Here is a 23264-nt window from a genome sequence, read left to right on the forward strand (position 1 = left end):
CACCATGTTGACCAGGATGGTCTCCATCTCTTGACCTCGTGATCCACCCGCCTCGGCCTCCCAAAGTGCTGGGATTACAGGCTTGAGCCACCGCGCCCGGCCGGTTTTTCTTTTTTTAGTAGAGGCGGGGTTTTTCCATTTTGGTCAGGCTGGTCTCAAACTCCTGACCTCAGGTGATCTGCCCACCTCAGCCTCTTAAAGTGCTAGGATTACAGGTGTGAGCCACTGTGCCCAGCCAAAAGTAGGATTTTTAAAGGTTTTCTGAAATGTATATATTGCTTTCCTAATATCAAAAGAATTGAGTAAGCTTCACTAAAAAGAAGAGAAAACAAAAACAGCTGAATGCAGAGAAATTAGAAAACACCATCTTGGTAAAAGATAGGCTAGAAGAGAGATGTAATTTTTATATAATTGTAAGATTGCTATTAAATATGCATCATTCATTCTTTCAGTTTCTTGGACACAGCATGAATTTGAGTTGGCTCAATGGGCCTTCCGGAAATGGAAGTCTCACCAGTTTACTTCATTACGGGACTTACTCTGGGGCAATGCCGTGTACCTAAAGGAGGCCAATGCCATCAGTGTGGAGCTGAAAAAGAAGGTATGGAGCAGGAGAACACAGGAGATGTGGAGGCAAAGCTGAGCCTGCTGTGGGCACATCTGGGCTCTCACCTTGAACTAACCTTTCCTTTGGGGGAACTCAGCTGCTTTGTGCTGTAAAACAGCTTGATATATGTCTTTATTTAATATATGTGCCTGGAACATAATAGGTACTAATTAAATTTTTGTTAAATAAAATTGAAAAAAATTAAAAAAAAAAAAACAGATGTTTTCTAGCTTATTTTACAAGTGAAGAGACTGTATACCTAACAACAAGAACTGGAGAAACATAGTAGTAGAAAAATGCTTCTCCTGGGTTTCTGAATAATTTTAATTTTCTTCTGCTTTTCTACCGTTAAGTTTGCACCTCTAAGTTTGGTATGCCCCTTTGCCACTGATCTGCTCCTCCTCTAGGGTCTGAGAGGCACTGTTGTACAGTGGACAATCACGTGCACCCTGGACCCAGACAGTCCAGGTTGCAGCCCCAGCTCCACGAATGGTGTTGACCCCAGAGGCCCTGTGCCTCCATTCCCCATCTGCATAATGGGATTAGCAACAATACCTGGCACCAAGGGATTTTGTGAGGAATGAAAATGGGCATATGCATGAAACACTTAAAATAGTGCCTGGCATGGTAAAAGGCAATAAACGTTACTCATTTTTGTAAGTATGACCAAAACTTCCCACCAAACCGTAGATTCTGTCTTCTGTATGCCCCACTGTTTATCAGTTTCTTCACTGCTAAGATTACAGTTGAAAACCATATTGTGTAGTAGGTAAGAGCACAGACTGCCTGACTTTGGGGAAATTAATTATCTTCTCATAGAACTAAATTATAGTTCTAGGGAATAAGATCTTCATTCATACTCTGGGCAGCCTTTCTCATTTTATAATTATTTATTAACCACTCCTCTCCACACGTAGACTAAAGGCAGTAACTGTCATTTTTTCTTACTGCTATGCATAGCATTTAATATTAAATAATTTGTTTAAGAATAATTTCTTGGTGAAAATATAGGTGGTAGTGAGAAATAAATGACAATGTTGTGAAGCACTTACCTTATAATAAACTCTTTTTTGAGACAGGATCTGGCTCTATCGCCCAGGCTAGAGTGTAGTGGCACAATTATGGCTCACTGCAGCCTCCACATCCTGGGCTTAGTTTGTAGAGACAGGGTCTCACTGTGTTGTCTACGCTGGTCCCAGACTCCTGAGCTAAGCTTCCAAAGTGCTGGGATTATAGATGTGAACTTCAATGCCCAGCCTAAAAAACACTTTTAAGAGCAGTAGTTGTAACTCTCTGAATTTAAAATGGGAAACCTTGCTGTGTTTCCATCCTCTCTCATTAGTGAGGGATTAGATGTGCATTTTGTGGTCTACCTTTTGGTCTCTGGTATAAGTTCTATAGAAGTCTTCCTTCAGTCAATCAAAATATATTTATCAAGATTTTAGCCCAGGCGTAGTGGTTTGACCTGTGATCTGAGCCCTTTGGGAGGCCAAGGCAGGTGATCTCAAACTCAGGAGTTCTAGACCAGCCCGGGCAACATGGTGAAATCTCATCTCTACAAAAAATACCAAAAATTAGCTGGGCTGGTAATAAATGCCTGTAGTCCCAGGTACGCAGGAGGCTGAGTTGGGAGGATCACCTGAGCCTAAGAATGGAGGCTACAGTGATCTGTGATTGCACCACTGCACCCAGCCTGACAGAGTGACAGAGTACAACCCTGTCCCTCTTGTGGATCCCCCAAAAAAGATTTTGGTTTGAAGTTAGGGTTATTCCCTATGACTGCTAACAGGTGGCCTTTTTTTCCAGTTAGTCACAAGATATTTATTGAACACATACAACACATTCAACCTCTTTCCCATTGGGCATGATTGTATTGTCTCATCTCTGAAGCTTGCTTGATGAAAACCATTTGTCAATGGTTTATTCTTTCCATTCAGGTGCAGTTTCAGTTTGTTCTGCTGACTGACACACTGTACTCCCCTTTGCCTCCTGAATTACTTCCCACTGAGATGGAAAAAACTCATGAGGACAGGCCTTTCCCTCGCACAGTGGTAGCAGTAGAAGTCCAGGATTTGAAGAATGGAGCAACACACTATTGGTCTTTGGAGAAACTCAAGTATGAAAACATTCATAAAGGCTGATTGTTTTATTTAGGAAAAAACAATGACTTGCTTAAGTGGGCTCCCTCAAACTCTCCTCTCTGAGGACACCGTTGCTTACTTCCTTGTACTTTCTTTTTATTTTTCTTTTTTCACCCAAATCTCTTCTTGAAACTTCCTTGTACTTTCTAAATGCTGTTGCTGGCCAATGATATGACCATCTGTTTTCTTTTAAGTGAATGAGTTGTACTCCTCACACACCTCTGACATTTGTAGATATTTAAATTTACCCTCTGTAGACCCTCTTTTAAATTTTAAATATTCCAATTTCATGATATTTCTATTTGAGATCTGGAACTTACTCATCTTTTCTATCCTGGACCTCAGGATGATCAATAATAAATATGGAAGTTATAGCTTTTTTTACATTTAAGATGAGATGTTTCCCCGTCTCAGTGTACTATTTAAGATGTCACGTACAATTGACTTACAGTATTCCCCTTTGTGACTTTTCACTCAGTAGAGGATAGGTGACCATTCTTGACTTTTGATGGCTTATCTCTAGACTCAGACACTTGGGATACTAAGTGTTGGTTTCTGTACTTTTGGCCTTCATTCTTTTCAAATAACATTAAAGAGTGGGAGTAACTCCTTTTTTTTTTTTTTTTTGAAGAAAATCTTGCATGGAAGATGCTTCCAAAGTTTAGTGTAGTCTCATTATATTAACTCAATGTACTTTGTGTTTGCTAACTAGGCAGAGGCTGGATTTGATGCGAGAGATGTATGATAGGGCAGGGGAGATGGCCTCCAGTGCCCAAGACGAAAGTGAGACCACTGTGACTGGCAGCGATCCCTTCTATGATCGGTTCCACTGGTTCAAACTTGTGGGGAGGTATGTGATGATTTTGTTGATGTCTTTTTTTTAAAAATAATGTATAGTTTTAAGTGTTTAAAACCTGAGCAGATACTATAAAAAGTTAAGAGAGAAAAAAGAGTGTAAAAAGGCATCTGTAATCTTATATACTCAAAACCACTGTGTCATTTATACTCAGTGGGCATATTTGTTTTGAGTCTCAAACTTTCAGCCAAGGTATTTGAGTCTTCCCTGACTTACAAAATGTTCTGCACCTGATGAAGATAAATTTAAAAGGAAAAGAAAACTTGTATACAGTTTACATTCATAGTATGGCTTTTCAGACACAATCTCTTCATGATCTAATTTTTTCTTTCTTTTTCTTAAAAAAAAGTAGTTCATCCCACTTTAGTCATTGCAAGGGTGAATTCATTGTACTTTGGTAGTCCCCTTCAGCCTCATTTTTTATACATTATTTTCAGCACTTAATGAAAACACATAGTGCTTCTATGAGTCCATATGGAGTCAAGTTCTTAAAGGTTTCAAATTTTCAAAGCAGGGAAACTTAATGATTTCAGAATTTGAATTGCTTTTCAATTGCAAAAAACTCTGTAATAGTTTTTAAAGAGGCTAGGTAAAAAGGAGTTGCTGAAGTCATAGTATGTTGCGGAAATGAAATGAATCTTTTCCACTCTACTCTGATAGCAAAATAGTTTTTCAAAGAGATGAATTGGCCAAACACATCTTAACCTTAGCAAAGCATGTGCTGCTTTGTCATATACCATTTCATCCATTTTGTTTTCTGCTCCAAGATGATGTCAGAATTTCAGTAAAGATTGAAAGCTTCCTTATTTCACTTTGATGTTGAGTGGGTTCTTTGAGGCCTAGATGCTGATCTTTTATGGGAACTGGAGAATGTAAACCTGTTATAACACCATATTTACCTAGGATGGTCTACTCATGTGTTTCCTTTGCTTTTCTTATTCTAAGGATCAGTCCTTACGTAACTTTTTCAACCTGTCCCTTGTTCCCTTTCACCTGACCCAAATGATTTATGCTTATTTTATCCTTTTGCTTTTCCATTTGCTTTTATTGTGTTGATTCCCCAGTGGATTCTGTCCTGTTGGCACCTATTGCTTCCTGTTTAACCAACTATTCCTCTCTCCCTGGCTGTGTTAATTGGCGTCTTACCTGGTGTCTAGCTCCCCCATTTTCCACGGCTGTGTGAATGAGCGCCTTGCCGACCGCACACCCTCCCCCACTTTTTCCACGGCTGATTCCGACATCACTGAGCTGGCTGACGAGCAGCAGGATGAGATGGAGGATTTTGATGATGAGGCATTCGTGGATGACGCCGGCTCTGACGCAGGGACGGAGGAGGGATCAGATCTCTTCAGTGATGGGCATGACCCGTTTTACGACCGATCCCCTTGGTTCATTTTAGTGGGAAGGTTGGTGAGGTTATTGTGAGAAAGGCAAAAAGGGACCAGCTCTTGCTCTGAAGGCCTCCCTGCCTGTGCAATTTTGGGTAACCTTGCATTAGCCAATTAAACTCATGAATGCTCTTTTCCAAGTTTTCCAATACTTCAAGCTCTTTATCAATGCTGATCTGGCTGAGAGAGTTCTCAGGCATTGTTGGTGAGGTCCTCAGTCTACTCAGCACATTATGCAGCAATATATGATGACTACATGAAACACACCTTGTCTTAAATTGCCCAGTAATTTTGTTCTGAAGAAAGGAACCCCAAAGGAGAAAGTCAAATGTAAGAGTCAAACGTAGTGGGTTCAGTGAATGGTATCATGGTCTAGATGTTTTCTTTTTAAAGGAATGTGATAGAAAAGCATGCAGAGATAACACAAGAGAGGGAGCAGAGCAAGGCCAAGGTTTGGCCAAAGAATCTGTGGTACTGCAGGAATCAGAGGACAAAAGTAGATTCAGGGGTAGAGTTAAATTTATTTTTTGCTTAGTCTACTGAGTCCTAAAAAGAATCAGGAAAGTCAAGCTTCTCCTTTACCTAAAATGAATGCCTTTCTCTGGCCAGTTTCACTGAGCCTATCTGTAGATCTTTGGCATCTGCTAAAATTTTAACCTATAAGGTTTATAATGATAAAGCTCAGAAAATCATCTATTGACCCCATCAACGATGAATATTGGCCAGGCATGGTGGCTCACGCCTGTACTCCTAGCACTTTGGGAGATTTAGGCGGGTGGATCACCTGAGGTCAGGAGTTCGAGACCAGCCTGACCCATGAAACATGTCTCTACTAAAAATACAAAAATTAGGCCGGGTGTGGTGGCTCACGCCTGTAACTGCCTCCCAGCAGTTTGGGAGGCTGAGGTGGGTGGATTACCTGAGGTTAGGAGTTTGAGACCAGCCTGCCCAACATGGTGAAGCCCTGTCTACTAAAAATAACAAAAGAATTAGGCAGACTTTGTGGTGGGTACCTGTAGTCCCAGCTACTCAGGAGGCTGAGACAGGAGAATTGCTTGAACCCAGGAAGTGGAGGTTACAGTGAGCCGAGATCACGCCATTGCACTTCAGCCTGGGCAACAAAGTGAGATTCCATCTCAAAAAAAAAAAAAGAATATTTATTTGGTGCTATATGAAACTACTTTGTGTTAAGACTAGTTCACCAAACTGAGACATTGTCTCTGGCTCTCAGTTTGTGCATCTGTCAGTGATGCAGAACTCTGTATGCACGTGTTCATAATACTGGTGTCTTTGTCCATATCCAGTCTTCATGCTGTGGTAATTTGAATTACAAATTCAACAGTAGAGTACACACTGGATTAACCAAACAGTATGTCCAGGTTTAATAGTATTAAGTTTAACTTTAATGGTACATTAGAACCACATATTATTGTTGAATCCTTTATAAATAAGGGAATTATGTCAGTGTTAAATTGATAAGTACCAGTTATCTAAAAATTAAAGGATAGCAAGTCTCCTGACCTAGTAGAGACAGAAGTTTTAAAACTTATCTCACCAGGTGCAGTGGCTCACATCTGCAATCTCAGCAAATCTGGAGGGTGAGACCAGGAGTTTGAGACCAGAGTGGGCAACATAGTGAGACACTGTCTCTTTAAAAATTTTAAAAATAGGCTGGGTGCAGTGGCTCATGCCTGTAATCCCAGCACTTTGGGAGGCTGAGGCGGGCGGATCTTGAGGTCAGGAGATCGAGATCATCCTGGCTAACACAGTCAAACCCTGTCTCTACTAAAAATATAAAAAATTAGTCTGGCGTGGTGGCACATACCTGTAATCCTAGCTACTTTGGAAGCTAAGGCAGGAGGATAACTTGAGCCTAAGAGTTTGATGCTACAGTGAGCAGTGATTGCACCACTGCACTTCAGCCTGTGGACAGAGCAAGACCCCAACTCTACCAAAAAATATAAAATGAAACAGAATTTATAGGCCGAGCACGGTGGCTCATGCCTGTAATCCCAGCACTTTGGGAGGCTGAGGCGATTAGATCACAAGGTCAGGAGATTGAGACCATCCTGGCTAATATGGTGAAACCCTGTCTCTACTAAAATACAAAAAATTAGCTGGGCGTGGTGGCAGGTGCCTGTAATCCCAGCTACTTGGGAGGCTGAGGTAGGGAGAATTACTTGAACCCAGAAGGTGGAAGTTGCAGTGAGCTGAGGTCATGCCATTGCACTCCAGCCTGGGCAACAGAGTGAGACTCCATCTCAAAAAAAAAAAAAAAAATTTATAGTATGATATTGGTCACATGGTCAGAACCTCATAACTGATTTAGAAGATGATCACTGTTACGGAAAGGGGGAAAATAAAAACTTCTTTGATAGAAATGAAAGTCTCAAGTATAACAGTAGGTCGTAATATTAGACAGTCTCTGGGTTTTCCGGTGGTGAAGGAGCATTTGGAATTCAGTTTTTCCATGAATAAACATAAAGGGATTATGTGACCATTAATATTGTTTTCTACTAGTATATCTCCATGAATAGATACTTAGAATTTCACAGAGGCTGATTTTTATGAAAATAGAGAAAGATGTATACAGACAGTGGGACAGTAATGCTTGCTTTATTTGATGGCTGCCTGTGTGCTTCAGCACATTTTTATCCTATTCTAAGGGAGTTAGAAGGTAGAACCCAGTTTCTGGCCATAAACTTTTTTCCCAGTTCCAATTACACAGCTTCTAAAACTGTTTATTTGTGTTCTTTACCATTGCAGTGAAGAGTAGGCAGCTTCATCTTATATAACATGGTGAGGAGAAGCCTGACCTAATTGTCAGGAGAAGCCTTGGGTTTTAGACCATCTCTATCACTAGGACAGGCAACTTAAACTGAAGCCTTTTGGGCTGTCAAGTGTAAAGCGAATGACAGGTAGAAGTAAAGAGCCTTAAAGACATTTTTCAACTTTCATATTCTGTCATCTGCCCTAGTAAAAAAGATTATCCTGGATAAGACTTCTAAGAAACATTTGTATTTTGAGCAAGTTGTATGGAAACTCAAGACAATCCCACTTAATGTGGAAATTAACTGACTTAAGATGCATGTATTCTTTTCTCTCTAGTTTTATTTCTTTTAATCATATTAGATGTAAGTATAGGTATACAATCAATCTATTTTGATTTCCACATAAAATATTTATGGAGCTATGGCTCAGAATTGACTTTTCCATGTGTTTAGGTTCCCAGGTTCTAACCTTGCAAGAAAGGACTAGGGGAGGAAGTGAAATCAGTAAATAGCAATTAGTAAAGTGAAGGATAATAACAATCAGTAAAGTGAAGGATAGCTTTCCATTTTCGCTCTTGACTACATTTCTCATCTACAAACAAAGTCTATAATAATGCAATATCACTCAGTTGTGTAGTGGTCATTGTATGTGTAAGGGAAGTAACTACTTTCCTGTTTTTGTGATTCACAATATTGGATTTCCCGTATTGGCATATAATTGCAAATATAATTCACTTGCAACATTTTTCGTTTCTGGCCAGGCTTGGTGGTTCATGCCTGTAATCTCAGCACTTTGGGAGGCCCAGGTGGGCAGAGATCACAAGGTCAAGAGTTTGAGACCAGCCTGGCCAACATGGTGAAACCCCCTCTGTACTAAGAATACAAACATTAGCTGGGCATGGTAGTGCATGCCTGTAATCCCAGCTGCTCAGGAGGCCGAGGCAGGAGAATCGCTTGAACCTTCGAGGCGGAGGTTGCAGTGAGCCAAGATTGAGCCACTGCACTCGAGCCTGGGCAACAGAGCAAGACTCCATCTTGCAGGGCAGGGGAGTTTATTTTCTTCTGAAATTTCATTAGTAAGTTTATTTTTTAGCCATGACTGCCTCTGGTAACATTATGGTAATTCTGGTAAACATTCTGCCTCTGGTAACATTCTTTATATTACAAGTGAAAAGAGCTTGTCCCTTTAGCTATTCTCTTATGGCATGCTGGGATGTTATGAACCATCCGTCATAATTTGGGATGAAATGTAAAATATTTAAGCTAGTCTTCTGGGTTAAAAGGGAGTAAACGATGATTATTCTGTGATCTCAACTGGTACTCTTTCTGTAAGTAGCACCATAATTTTGCTGATTTTTCTTATCTTTTTGTTGACCATTTGTTTCCCTTTTTGATGTAACTTCATAGAACTTTCTGCTAACGTATCCTTTACATAATCTCCCTCTCTCATCCCTGTTCTCCTTCAGTCTGCTAGATCAAAGTATAAGGATTCTCAAAAATACAGAGTAATTATGAAAATTCTGTTTAAAAGCTTCAGAATGTAATTTTTATATAGCATTGATTTGGAGCTAAGGACTATATTCTGGTAACATGACAAGGAGCTGTCTAGTGAGTGTGTGATTATATAGTCATGGAGGTAAGGTCCCTGCCATAGAATTATAGAATTCTCTAAAAAGGGAAATCTATAATAATGCCTTCAATGTTCCCACACTTGGACTAGCCATCGCCATAGGCAGAAAGGCAATCTCATCTTTAGTGTGTGTGTAAACAGTACTTTTGTGGAATGTGTGCATTAATATGATGAACTTCTTTAAAAAAAAAAAAGGTGGCTGTTGTTTTTGAATAGCTGTTTTTTTGTGTTTTGTTTTGTTTTTTGAGTTGGGGTCTTGCTCTGTCACTCGGGCTGGAGTTCAGTGGTGCAATCTCAGCTCACTACAACCTCTGCCTCTTGGGTTCAAGCAGTTCTCTGACTCAGCCTCCCGAGTAGCTGGGATTACAGGCGCCCACCACCACGCTGAATGAATTTCTGTATTTTTAGTAGAGATGGGGTTTCACCATCTTGGCCAGGCTGGTCTTGAACTCCTGAACTTGTGATCCACCCGCCTCGGCCTCCCAAAGTGTTGGGATTACAGATGTGAGCCACCGTGCCTGGCCCAAATAACTATTTTTAAGATAACAAATTAGATGTAGTTAGGAACCTAAATGTGTTCTGTATAGTTAATCCATTATGAGATGGCTCTGGAAAATTAGCCTAGTATAAGTTAGATGGCTTTACTTTTCTGCTTCTGGTATATCTTTAAGTAGAAGTGGAAGATTTTCCATTTTTCTGGGAACAGAACAGAACAGAAAAATGATCTGCCTTTTATATTTCAGTAGAAGTGGAAGATTTTGTTCACTTACCAAATATTTGTAGAATGTTCCACCCTCTGCAGACAGTGGTGAGCAAAGCCAGACATGGTTCCTGACCTCACAGACTTGTAGTTTGATGGGTGACACAGACATAAATTAAATAATTGCACAAATAAATAAATGTGAATTATAGCAATCATGAAATAGTTGTGTGTTGCCGGAGATCACATACCGTTGGGAGACCTGTTATGAGAAAGTGGTGTTTAAAATAAGACCTGAAGATGTGAAGAAACCAAAGTCATGAGGCCAGGCGCAGTGGCTCCCGCCTGTAATCCAAGCACATTGGGAGGCTGAGGTGGGTAGATCACCTGAGGTCAGGAGTTCAAGACTAGCCTGGCCAACATAGTGAAACCCATCTCTACTAAAAATGCAAAAAATTGGCCAGGCGTGGTGGTGGGCACCTGTAATTCTAGCTATTCGGGAGGCTGAGGCAGGAGAATCACTTGAACCTGGGAGCTGGAGGTTGCCATGAGCCTGAGATAGTGCCTTTGCATTCCAGCCTGGGCAAAAAGTAAAACTCCGTCTCAAAAAAATTAAAAAGACATCAAAGGCATGAGGTGGGCAGCAAGTGCAGAGAAGACTCTAGGCAGGGGACATGTGCGATGGCTCTTTAATGGCTCAGGCCTTGAAATGGGCAAGTCTAGCTGGGGTGCTCATAATAGAGGAGAGTGATCTGTGTATGTGTTGACTTTGAAAGTGAAATTATCCATTTGAGCCAGGCGCGGTGGCTCAAGCCTGTAATCCCAGCACTTTGGGAGGCCGAGGCGGGTGGATCACGAGGTCAAGAGATCGAGACCATCCTGGTCAACATGGTTAAACCCCGTCTCTACTAAAAATACAAAAATTAGCTGGGCATGGTGGCGCATGCCTGTAATCCCAACTACTCAGGAGGCTGAGGCAGGAGAATTGCTTGAACCCAGGAGGCGGAGGTTGCGGTGAGCCGAGATCGTGCCATTGCACTCCAGCCTGGGTAACAAGAGTGAAACTCTGTCTCCAAAAAAAAAAAAATTATCCATTTGATACCTTATGCCAAATTCTTAGTCTTTTAAATTCTGTTGCAGTACTAGTTGTTTGATGGTCTTGTTTATAATCCTTTTTAGAAGACTTCTCATTCTTATATTTTTTTTATACCACACCTTCAACTCTCTGTTTCTTAGCATTTCTCGCTCTCCTGCTTTGGAGCAGACTGAAAGGAAAATAGGCATTATTTCATCTGATTTAATGTTCATTTGCAGTTATTTTTGTTGTATTTTTCATTCTTATTTCATAGATGTTCTGAAGTCATATTAACATTTGTTTTTCTGTGATGTTTTAGTCTGTTTTCATAATTTTCATTACTGCAAGTTGAAATCCCAAATACCTACTCCATCCTCCTCCTCTCTTTGTTTTTAAATAGATTTCAGAGCAGGAAAAGCATCAGATAAGCATGTGTGTCACTTGGTTTGGTTGGATTTATTGATGCAAGTGTCTATCTTTGTCTTTTGTCTTATGTTCAAAGATCAGCATATACCAAATGGAAAGACAGGAATAATAATAGGAACTAGATTCTATTTGCCTTTCTAATTGGAATAAACACACTTAAGCTTTGTGGCCACCAGTTTTTATCAGTTTTTTACAAAAGTAAGAGCTACAAAATAATGAAAGAAGAAAATAGAAATGTGATGGGACTTTGCTAGTTTGCTTGAAATATAAAGTATTAAAGCTATAATTTACCTTTTACTTATGCATTTCTGAATTAGGTTTTGAACTCTAGAAGCAAAAGCAAACCCTTTAGGCATCAACTGTCATCTTCTCCCTTAACATTTATGTTGACGCCCATTCAGAGTCTCCTCTAGGCTTAGAACTCAAAAATTTCTGGCTGCACGGCCTCTCTGCTTGTATGTGGCTGCTGACCTCACCTTGTTAGTCACCCTGCCTGATTTAAAATAGTCCTTTTTTAAATTTTTATTTATTTATTTATTTATTTATTTATTTATTTATTTATTTATTGAGACAGAGTCTCACCCTGTTACCCAGGCTGGAAAACAGTGTGCAATTTCGCCTCACTGCAACCTCCACCTCCCCAGTTCTCCTGCCTCAGCCTCCCAAGTAACTGGGACAACAGGTACATGCCACCATGCCTGGCTAATTTTTATATTTTTAGTAGAGACAGTGTTTCACCATGTTGGCCAAGCTGGTCTTACAACTCCTGACCTCAGGTGATCTGCCTGCCTCAGCCTCCCAAAAAGCTGGGATTACAGGCCTGAGCCACCACACCCAGCCAATAATAAATAGTCTTTGCGATGGAGTCTTGCTCTGTAGCCCAGCCTGGAGTGCAGTGGCGCGATCTCAGCTCACTGCAGCCGCCGCCTCCTGGGTCCCGGTTCAAGCAATTCTCCTACCTCAACCTCCCAGGTAACTGGGATTACAGGCACAAGCCACCATGCCCAGCTAATTTTTGTATTTTTTAGTAGAGATGGGGTTTCACCATGTTGGCCAGTCTGGTCTTGAAATCCTGACCTCATGATCCACCCGCCTCAGCCTCCCAAAGTGCTGGGATTACAGGTGTGAGCCACTGTGCCCAGCCAATAGTCATTTCTTAAAATAACAATAAAGACCCATAATGCTGTGATAAGGAATTTATTTTAGAGTTATTAACTGTATTTTGGCCCATTTCCCTTTCCTTTTTTGTCTCCTGGTTTCTGTTTTACCTATTGGGAAAAGTGAAACAAAACCTTTTTATAGTTTCTTAAATTGAAAGGTTAAGCTCTTTAATGGACTCCTCCTCAGACCTGTCCCTAGCTGCGTTCATAGAGCAGTATTTTGAAAGTCTGCTTCCAGTTGTTACTCTATTCCCTACAATAGTTGAGTTTTAGAGTGTGATTTGGTGTGTGTTGATCTTCGTCAGCAGCTCTGTCAAACATTTGCTATTTGTTCATTTGTTATCTGTGCTGAAAAGGCAGCTGGAGGCAAATCTGAGAGGATAGGACTGAGAAGGTGTCTTAAGACAATGCCAGGAGTCAGCTTACAGTTGCAGGAAGATGTTCTGAGTGAATCTGAAAGCCAGCTTCTCTCTCCACGGGCCACTCTGATATTTGTCTCCTGGATTTTGTCTCTAGGGCATTTGTTTACCTGAGCAATCTGCTGTATCCCGTGCCCCTGATCCACAGAGTGGCCATTGTCAGTGAGAAGGGTGAAGTGCGGGGATTTCTGCGTGTGGCTGTACAGGCCATCGCAGGTAGGTGACCCTCTTCTGAAATGAGAGCTGTGAGTTCTTTGTCTAGAGACAAAGCAAGCAAACTTGGTGTGGGTCACACTTATATTACACATACAAACTGTGAGGATCTTGTCTTCTTTGGAGAGAGCGTTTATTGCTCCTTTGTAGCAGTTGTTGCCAAGTATCATAAATAGATCCTGCTTAGTCCATACTACTGCTGTTTTGGAATAATGAGGTAAAGAGATTTCCTTCAGCATGTTAAAGATCAGCTCTTGCATTAACTATATAAAAGTCATTGGCCTGCCGGGTGCGGTGGCTCAAGCCTGTAATCCCAGCACTTTGGGAGGCCGAGGCGGGTGGATCACCAGGTCAAGAGATCAAGACCATCCTGCTCAGCATGGTGAAACCCCGTCTCTACTAAAAATACAAAAACATTAGCTGGGCGTGGTGGCGCGTGCCTGTAATCCCAGCTACTCAGGAGGCTGAGGCAGGAGAATTGCTTGAACCCAGGAGGCGGAGGTTGCGGTGAGCCGAGATCGCGCCATTGCACTCCAGCCTGGGTAATGAGAGCGAAACTCCGTCTCAAAAAAAAAAAAAAAAGTCATTGGCCTTTTCTTTTTTTGAGACAAGGTCTCACTTTGTCGCCCAGGCTGGAGTGAAATGGTGCAATCATATCTCACTGCATCCTTCACCTCCAGGCTCAGCCATCTTCCCGCCTCAGCCACCTGAGTAGCTGGGACTACGAGGCACACACCACCATGCCCAGTTAATTTTTAAGTTTTTTGTAGAGTTGGGGTCTAATTATGTTGCCCAGTATAGTCTCAAACTCCTGAGCTCAAGTGAGCTTCCTGCCCTAGCCTCCCAAAGTGCTAGGATTACAGGTGTGGGACATTGCACTCGGCCAGTCGTTGGCCTTTTGTTTCGTTTTGTTTCGTTTTAGTTTTTTGAAACGGAGTCTTGCTCTGTCGCCCAGGCTGGAGTGCAGAATCTTGGCTCACTGTACCCTCTGCCCACTGGGTTTAAGCAATTCTCCTGCCTCATCTTCCAGAGTAGCTGGGACTACAGACGCCCACCGCCATGCCCAGCTAATTTTATATTTTTAGTAGAGATGGGGTTTTTCCATGTTGGTCAGGCTGGTCTCAAACTCCTGACCTCAGGTCATCCGCCTGCCTCAGCCTCCCAAACTTTGTGCTGGGATTACAGGTGTGAGCCAATGCTCCCGGCCCATTTTGTTTTGTTTTGAGACTGAGTCTCACTCTGTTGCCCAGGCTACAGAACAGTGATGCAATCTCAACTTATATCAGTCTCCACCTCCTGGGTTCAAGTGATTCTCATGCCTCAGCCTCCCAAGTAGCTGGGATTATAGGCACCTACCACCACACTCAGCTAATTTTTGTATTTTTATTAGACATGGGGTTTCACTGTGTTGGCCAGGCTGGTCTCAAACTCTTGACCTCAAATGATTGGCCCACCTCAGCCTCCGAAAGTGTTGGGATTACAGGTGTGAGCCACCCACGCCTGGCCTGGCCTAAATAATGTATCTTGATAAACTGTTTCATTAGTAACAAAGTATTTTTAGTCCTTTGTCTTGCTTAGTTTTTTTTCCTCAGGGTACTTAAATAATAGACATTTGTTTGGCTGCTGTTTTGTAATGCATGGGTCAAGCTGATATAAGCTGGGTGTGGTGGCTTGAACCTGTAGTCCCAGTTACTTGGGAGGCTGAGGCAGGATTGCTGGAGCCCAGGAATTTGAGGCCAACCTGGGCAACATAGTGAGATCCCTATCTCTTAAAAAAAAATTGAAAACAAAGATTTTAGTATTTTCCATTTTTTCTATGATCCAGCCTATGTTCTGAGGGAAAAATGTGGTCGTTTTCTATAATCTTTCTGTCTTAATTCTCAAATACTGTGCTGTGTCCAGTGACCTTTCAACCTTTCCTCCATGGAAACCTGTGACACAATCACCAGTGTTGAGTATATAGAAGTTTCCTTTATAAGTACAATATAATATATTCAAATACTTCTTGGATATTATTGACTATTGCCAGCATAGAAGGAGTCAGTATTTCTAGGTATGACATTTGAACAATCTCAAGAATAAAACCGATTCTTTATTGACTAGTCTTATTTGAACTGAGGGAGTTGGATAAATCTACATGAATAGAGTGTGAAGCAGCCCATGCAGTTTTATTACTTTGGTATCATTTTCTCATGCAAAAGGATTTTATTTTATAATCCAGTAAGAGCCTTTTCCCTTCCTCCCCCTGTGTAGTCTCACTCAATTCTTGCTAATTTTTTTTCTGCTTCAGCGGATGAAGAAGCTCCTGATTATGGTTCTGGAATTCGACAGTCAGGAACAGCTAAAATATCTTTTGATAATGAATACTTTAATCAGGTGAGAAACCATCAGGAAGAAGGAAAACCCTGTGGAAAGAGAAAGAAGTAGAATGAATTTAGGAGGAAAATGTTCAGCATTGGAGATCAGTTCCCCTTCAAAACTGAAAAATATATAGGGTGTTGGTTGCCAGAGAGTAGTTGAATAAAATATGGAACATGCCTAACAATTATGAAGGTAAAGATGTACAGACCCAACATTCATATTTTATTTGTTGCCTTTCCTCAGACAGCGCTCAGTCCATATAATTTTCCAATCACTGTTTATTTGTTGAGCAGATAACAGAAGTAAGGCAACTGGGGGAAAATATGTATTTATACTACTTTATTATGTATCTGCTCCTGCCTTGTTTTCAGAGTGACTTTTCATCTGTCTCAATGACTCGTTCTGGCCTATCCTTGGAGGAGTTGAGGATCGTGGAAGGACAGGGTCAGAGTTCTGAGGTTATCAGTCCTCCAGAAGAAATCAATCGAATGAATGACTTGGGTATGTCCAGAGAGTTTACTATGCTTGGGGACATTTTCAACAAAGGGAAAATACCATTATCAAGGGACATAGTGACCTTCATCAACTAGGTATGGAAAGAATGCCCAATTCCCTCCTCTGCATTATTTGAACCATCTGTGTGTTCATTTGACCCTCTTTAGATTTGAAGTCAAGCACTTTGCTGGATGGTAAGATGGTAATGGAAGGGTTTTCTGAAGAGATTGGCAACCACCTGAAACTGGGCAGTGCCTTCACTTTCCGAGTAACAGTGTTGCAGGCCAGTGGAATTCTCCCAGAGTATGCAGATATCTTCTGTCAGTTCAAGTAAGCTGCCCCTTTGCTCTGCCTCCCAGCTAACTGCTAACCAAGGTGACGTATTTTGTGCACTGCAGAGTGCATTATGGGTGTGAGGGATTAATACTCTTGAGAAAAAGACTAACCAGTCTCTGAAGGAAAATGCTTTCATCACTCCGATGGGAATGAGAGCCGGAAACCTGTCCTGGAATGCAACAGGGTTCACTGGCGAGAGGAGCATGCTGCATATCCTACTACAGGGGTCTGCTGTGGGTGGACCCCCTTTACCAGGAATGGAGGGTCTGATCAGATAAGCCTGTTGATGAGTCTGTCTAGCCCTCTTCATGTTGAAATTTGTTATTAATAAGTGTGAAAACAATGACTTATCTAGCCACCAATTATGCCTATTTAATAGGGAAAAGGCAAATTTAAACAGTGTAAAGAAGGATAAATTCTATGTCAACTGAAAAAAGCTAGTATGTAGAGAAGATGTGACACCTCTCATTTCTCATCTATGTAGGACTTGCTCTGTCCTGCAGCCCTCTCAGACCCAGTGCTCTGGATGCTTTCTTCTCAAGATTGCCCAAGGAAAACACTTTCTTGGGAATGTTTTTTTTTTTTAAATTCTACTTTAGGTTCTGGGGTACGTGTGCATTTTTTTTTTTTTTTTGAATGTTAAGTTTTAATACCTCCAAACTTGAGTATGTCTTTTCAGTACTTGGAAAAGGCCACGGTAGGAGATTCAAGTCTCACCCCTCCATACCTACAGCCCTTAGTTTGCCACTGGTGCCACCAAGAGGCTGCTTTGGGTTCTGCCATCCCTCTCCCCTCAGAATGTGCCTTGGCCTTCCCGCAGGTCCTAGTGTAGTTTACAAAGCTTTTGTATAGGTTATATCCCAGAAAATTGAGTTAAATGTGATCTGAATTAAATGTGATCACTATATAGTAAGCCACTAATATCATTTGCTACAACTCATAATTGTTGAAATATTACCCAGTGAGCACTGACTGCACCTATTTAATGTGTTTTCACTCACACCCTCAAACTTAGGACAGGATAGTGTTGACCAGATTAATCTGTTTTTTGAAACTGTCACTATTATTCTAATCAGGCAACTGATACTTTTTATGGAAAACATCTATTTGGTTAACTGATGTCTGAAGTGACAATAATAGTGAGTTGGCCTTTGTTCTAAAATCTCCTAAAAAGAGCAACATCTCTGCCTGGTGTTAGCTCTGGAGGAAAGGGCAAGTTCCTTGTACTGAAAGGAGCCTCAGGCCAGGCACAGTGGCTCACGCCTGTAATCCCAGCACTTTGGGAGGCTGAGGCTGGTGGATCACCTGAGGTCGGTTTCACCAGCCTGACCAACATGGTGAAACCCCACCTCTACTAAGAATACAAAAGTTAGCCGGGCATGGTGGCACATGCCGGTAATCCCAGCTACTCAGGAGGCTGAGGCAGGAGAATAGCTTGAACCCGAGAGACAGAGATAATCGCCTGAACCCAGGAGACAGAGGTTGCAGTGAGCCAAGATCACGCCATTATACTCCAGCCTGGGCAACAACCACCACCACCACAAAAAAGCCTCAAAGGCTTATAGTCGCTCCTCTGGCCTGTTCTGGGAAGCTATAGCTGCAGAGCACCATGAATGTGAATGAGTTCGCCAGCAGTATAGGCATCAGGGATTTGGAGCACTTCGCAAAAGCATGCTAGTGTTCTCAGACATGGTGAGCTAATTTGGACGACAAGTTCATGCTACTGGTCTCTCTCGGTCCCCCCATTCAAAATATTTTCTTTTTCTCCATTTTTTCTTGACAGAAGGGGTGTCCTTCTGATGGATTTTTCTATCTGGCAGTAAATCTTTGTGGTGGGTCCTCTTTAACTGTGCAGTTCTTTTTATTTCAGACTAATAATAGAGAGAGAGAGAGAGAGAGAGAGAGAGAGAGAGAGAATAAAATCTCACTATCTGAGAAGAAATAAATATAGCCCATTGGTTCAACAAGTTTTTCCAGAGTATCTTCTATGCATCGAGATCTGTGGGAAAACACTTGCTGTCTGGTGGGGAGAGAGGCATATAGATACATTATGACAGTGAAATCATTGCTATTAAGGAAAAACAGGTTACTAATAAAGTGGAACACAAAACTGTCAGGGTAAGTAAGGGAAGACTTCGTGGAAGAGGTGACATTTGAATCCACAACAGGCTCTTAGGTAACTTATGCAGCCACAGGCTTTTGTACTAACCATAGAAGCTTGAGTCTGCCAAATTTTTTCTATTTAAAATGACGTTGTTTTTATTTTTTTATTTTTTATTTTTATTTTTTTTGAGACAGAGTTTCACTCTTGTTACCCAGGCTGGAGTGCAATGGCACGATCTTGGCTCACCGCAACCTCTGCCTCCTGGGTCCAGGCAATTCTCCTGCCTCAGCCTCCTGAGCAGCTGGGATTACAGGCACATGCCACCATATCCAGCTAATTTTTTGCATTTTTAGTAGAGACGGGGTTTCACCATGTTGACCAGGATGGATGGTCTCGATCTCTTGACCTGGTGATCCACCCGCCTCGGCCTCCCAAAGTGCTGGGATTACAGGCTTGAGCCACCGCGCCTGGCCTATTTTTATTTTTTAGTAAAAAGCTTTTACAAAGGAAGAGGAGTTAATTGAATTTACTTTTCACTCTTTCTAAAGCATTCTTGCATATACATCCTTATAGCTAAATGATGAGGGTCAATTAATTTTTCAGTCATTTTTGAAATAAAATCTAAAATGTTCTCTGTGTGATAGGGAAAAGGTTCTTGACAAGGGAATGTAAATAACTTAAAGAACTGCTTAAGTGGGATGATTCTTTCTCTAGGATCCAAATTGGGCTCTTAAAACAGATTCTGATAAAAATCATTTAATGCAGTGTTAACGATTCTTTTTTTTTTTTAATGAAGCTTTTTGCATCGCCATGATGAAGCATTCTCCACAGAGCCCCTCAAAAACAATGGCAGAGGAAGTCCCCTGGGCTTTTATCATGTACAGAATGTAAGTGATGTGGACATTTTTGCCAAATATATGTTTTTCTGGTACCATCGCTTTCTCAGCCCAGGAAGGGTAATAAGAAGAGGTACAAGTCTCTGGCTGTGCAGGGGGAGAGTAGACAATAGAGGGCGTGGCTAGAGTATGGACAATAGAGGGTGAGGTCATCCACAGTGGTCTGAGCAGCACGCCTTCTTGTCTCAATTACAATGGGCCTAGTGAGTAGAATGTGGGTCGGTCTGCCAATAAAATCTTCCATCAGTTTGAATGCAGTGAGTTGTTTTAGTGTTTCTGTCCTAGAAAAATAAGCATACTTAATAAGAGTTTTTTAAAGTGAATGCATTCTCCTTTTAACTCTAAGATACTTATGTTGCTTGATTGCAAATAACATGAAAATTATCAAATACCTTCTGTAGCTAAATTAAGACTTAGGGTCTGTTTTCCTTGCAACCGATAGTATGATTAACACTTTAATGCCCTTTACAACTGTCTTCCTACGTGGAGTAAGAAAACAGACCTTCCATCTTTAACATGAAATTTCACTTAAACTCTATTACAAAGTCATCATCCTCATCACAATAGCTAAGAGTTTATTTTGTGTTAGTCACTGTTTTGAGAGTTTTTGTGTAATTTAATTTTTACCTTTATACCAAGGATTAGGATAATCCCTGTGTTAGCTGAGATAACTGAAGCATAGAGCAATTGAAGTCACTCATCAGGCCGGGAACTGTGGCTCACATCTCTAATCCCAGCACTCTGGGATGCTGAGGCCAGAGGATCACTTGAGGTCAGGAGTTTGTGACCAGCCTGGCCAATATGGTGAAACCCTATCTGAGGCATGAGAATTGCTTGAACCCAGGAGAGGGAGAGAGGTTGCAGTGAGTCTAGATTGCGCCACTGCACTCCAGCCTGGGCAACAAAGGGAGACTACATCTCAAAAAAAGAAAATAAATAAATAATGAAAATAAAGTTACTCATCAGTGTTACAAGAGTCAGAGATGGGACATAAACCAAGAGAAATGTAGCTGTGGCATTCAGGATCTTCACTAGTACATGAAACTACTTCTCATTCTCTTGCTAACCCTGTTTGCTCTCTAAGAGAGGAAAGAAGAACTCCAAAGATGGAACAAGCAAACACAAAATATGCTATCTTCTTTTTCATGCTCGTATAAGTATAAGCAAGCATGTATCTGATAAACTTTGATCAGCTGCTGTGCACAAGGATTGTGCCTGACAACTGGGAAATGCAGATGAATCTCAGATGAATCTTAGAATTATGATAAGGGAAATGAAATGCATATGTTAAAAACAGTCGTGCAAGATGGACATGAGAAAATATTCACTAAATGCAGTGGGAGTGGAGTGGGAGTAGAAAAAGGGAAACTTTTTTTTTTTCTTGAGACGAAATCTCACTCTGTCGCCCATGCTGGAGTGCCATGGCATGATCTTGGCTCACTGCAACCTCTACCTCCCAGGTTCAAGTGATTCTCCTGCCTCAGCCTCCTCAGTAGCTGGGATTACAGGTGCCCACCACCATACCCAGCAAATTTTTTATATTTTTAGTAGAGATGGGGTTTCACCATGTTAGCCAGGATGGTCTTGATCTCCTGACCTCCTGATGCCTGCCTCGGCCTCCCAAAGTGCTGGGATTGCAGGCATGAGCCACCGTGCACAGCCAAAAAATATTTTTAATTAGCCAAGCATGGTGGTGCATGCCTGTAGTCCTAGCTACTCAGAAGGCTGAGGCAGGAGGATTGCTTGAGCCCAGGAGGTTGAAGCTGCATGAGCTTTTTTTGTGCCACTGCATTCCAGCCTGGACTACAGAGCAAGACCTTGTCTCAGAAGAAAACCCCCAAAAAATAGTACTAAAGTTCTAATTGAAGCAAAATGTGTATTTTCTTAAAATCTTTTCCTGATCTTTCTTGGCTTTAGATCGCAGTGGAGGTCACTGAATCGTTTGTGGATTATATCAAAACAAAGCCTATTGTATTTGAAGTCTTTGGGCATTATCAGCAGCACCCACTTCATCTGCAAGGACAGGAGCTTAACAGGTTTGGATCAGATGAACAAACATTTTTGATGATATTTTGATTTTTAGTTTCTCATTTGCTGGAAAGGAAGAAATCTTTTGAGGGATTAAGATAACTAAGTTTTCTATGTATCCTGTTTCCTCTTTAGAAGTTTTGCCATCATCTTTTAGCCACCTAATCACTGACTTTAGATAGAGCAAATTGTATTTTGACCGGGTGACCGCAAATACCATCTTTTTGTAGGAAAAGACTTTGAATCTAGTAGAAATTTGAGGTAATAGGAATATAACATGAAAATTGTATATAATTGTTCCTAATGCCCACAGCTTTATGAAACAGAAGTTCTAAGTACAGTCATCAAACTGCTGAGGAAAGCAACAGTGGGGCCTTTCTGATGATGGCAGAATGTTGGTGTTGACAGAAGAATTTTCGTATTTCATTTATTAGCTAACAGTTAGAGGGGGACATTTTTAAAATGAGATTTAGTCTGTTTCACCATCTAGGATTATCTCTATTATCTGGCAGTATGCCAGAGTTGAAAATGCAAAAGTCTGCTTCTCTAAAGGGAATTCAAACATGCTATTGATATAAACGTCCAAGTCTTTGTAGTCTTTTTCTTTCCCTTGAAAAAACAGAGTTTCTTGATTTCTACACTGCAAATAGTCATTACAAAAAGTTTTTCTTCTTTTAAATAAATTCACACAAAGAGAAGTAGAAAGCGATGGTAGTGACTAGCAAGAGGAATAATAATTACTTTCATCTTAATGTCTGTGTGCCAGTTCTGTTTACATTAACGTTGGAAAAGTCCAACGTGGAATCTAGAACCTCAGATCTTCAAGTGGAATGTCTTGAGATAGGCACATGGAAGTCAAAGTTTCTTTCTTTTTCCCCACTTTTTTTTTCTGTATAGGAACTATACAGAAAAAGCTGTTTGCCCTCTGTACTGTCACAGAACTTTTACATACATTCTCACTCCTAGTTGTGAAAGGCCTAAAGAGAAGGAAATTCAGTTTGCAGTCCAGCACAAAGAGCAGAATTTCTAAAATAAATAACTCTTTATAGTTTTGAGCTTTGTATTCCTTTCTTTGCAGTCCGCCTCAGCCGTGCCGCCGATTCTTCCCTCCACCCATGCCGCTGTCTAAGCCAGGTGAGCACTCGCTTCAGTTTCTTCATGATGATCTCTGTGTGAATACATTCTTATTCTGAATGACTTTTCAAATAGAAGTCGTGTTTGAATTCCTATTCTTCTATGTATCTACACTTATTCCTGCTCCTCTTGTATATATCTTGTAGGAACTACAATTCCTAGTTCCTGATTTAAAATAATAAGTAAGGGCTGGGCACAGTGGCTCACACCTGTAATCCCAGCGCTTTGGGAGGCCGAGGCGGGTGGATCACCTGAGGTCAGGAGTTCAAGACCAGCCTGGCCAACCTGGTGAAACCCCCATCTCTACTAAAGATATAAAAATTAGCCAGGCATGGTGGCACACACTTGTAATCCTAGCCGCTTGGGAGGCTGAGTTAGGAGAATCACTTGAACTGGGGAGATGGAGGTTGCAATGAGCCAAGATCACAACATTACACTCCAGCATGGGCAACAAGAGCAAAACTCTCAAAATAAAATGTAAGAAACAGTAGGGGGCCTTATCTACCAACTCTCTGGTCTTCTTT

The 23264-nt window shown here is 41.3% G+C and overlaps 1 protein-coding gene across 14 annotated transcripts in view; it reads left to right on the forward strand.

The window, feature by feature from the left end:
• Positions 1–23264, forward strand: part of KIF1B (kinesin family member 1B) — a 183698-nt gene that overhangs the window by 122744 nt on the left and 37690 nt on the right. For 11 of the 14 annotated variants that reach the window (XM_039473782.2, XM_039473784.2, XM_039473787.2 and 8 more), the window contains 11 exons: positions 453–601; positions 2545–2723; positions 3461–3598; positions 4762–5010; positions 13271–13389; positions 15677–15762; positions 16119–16248; positions 16410–16572; positions 19479–19569; positions 21496–21614; positions 22685–22740. In XM_039473782.2, coding sequence (XP_039329716.1) covers positions 453–601; positions 2545–2723; positions 3461–3598; positions 4762–5010; positions 13271–13389; positions 15677–15762; positions 16119–16248; positions 16410–16572; positions 19479–19569; positions 21496–21614; positions 22685–22740 — 1479 coding nt within the window. The remainder of the gene's footprint in view (positions 1–452; positions 602–2544; positions 2724–3460; positions 3599–4761; positions 5011–13270; positions 13390–15676; positions 15763–16118; positions 16249–16409; positions 16573–19478; positions 19570–21495; positions 21615–22684; positions 22741–23264) is intronic. The other 3 variants (XM_039473793.2, XM_039473794.2, XM_074380046.1) reach the window with 1 other exon arrangement.

Source organism: Saimiri boliviensis, chromosome 11, assembly GCF_048565385.1.
Source record: "Saimiri boliviensis isolate mSaiBol1 chromosome 11, mSaiBol1.pri, whole genome shotgun sequence".
NCBI lineage: Eukaryota > Metazoa > Chordata > Mammalia > Primates > Cebidae > Saimiri > Saimiri boliviensis.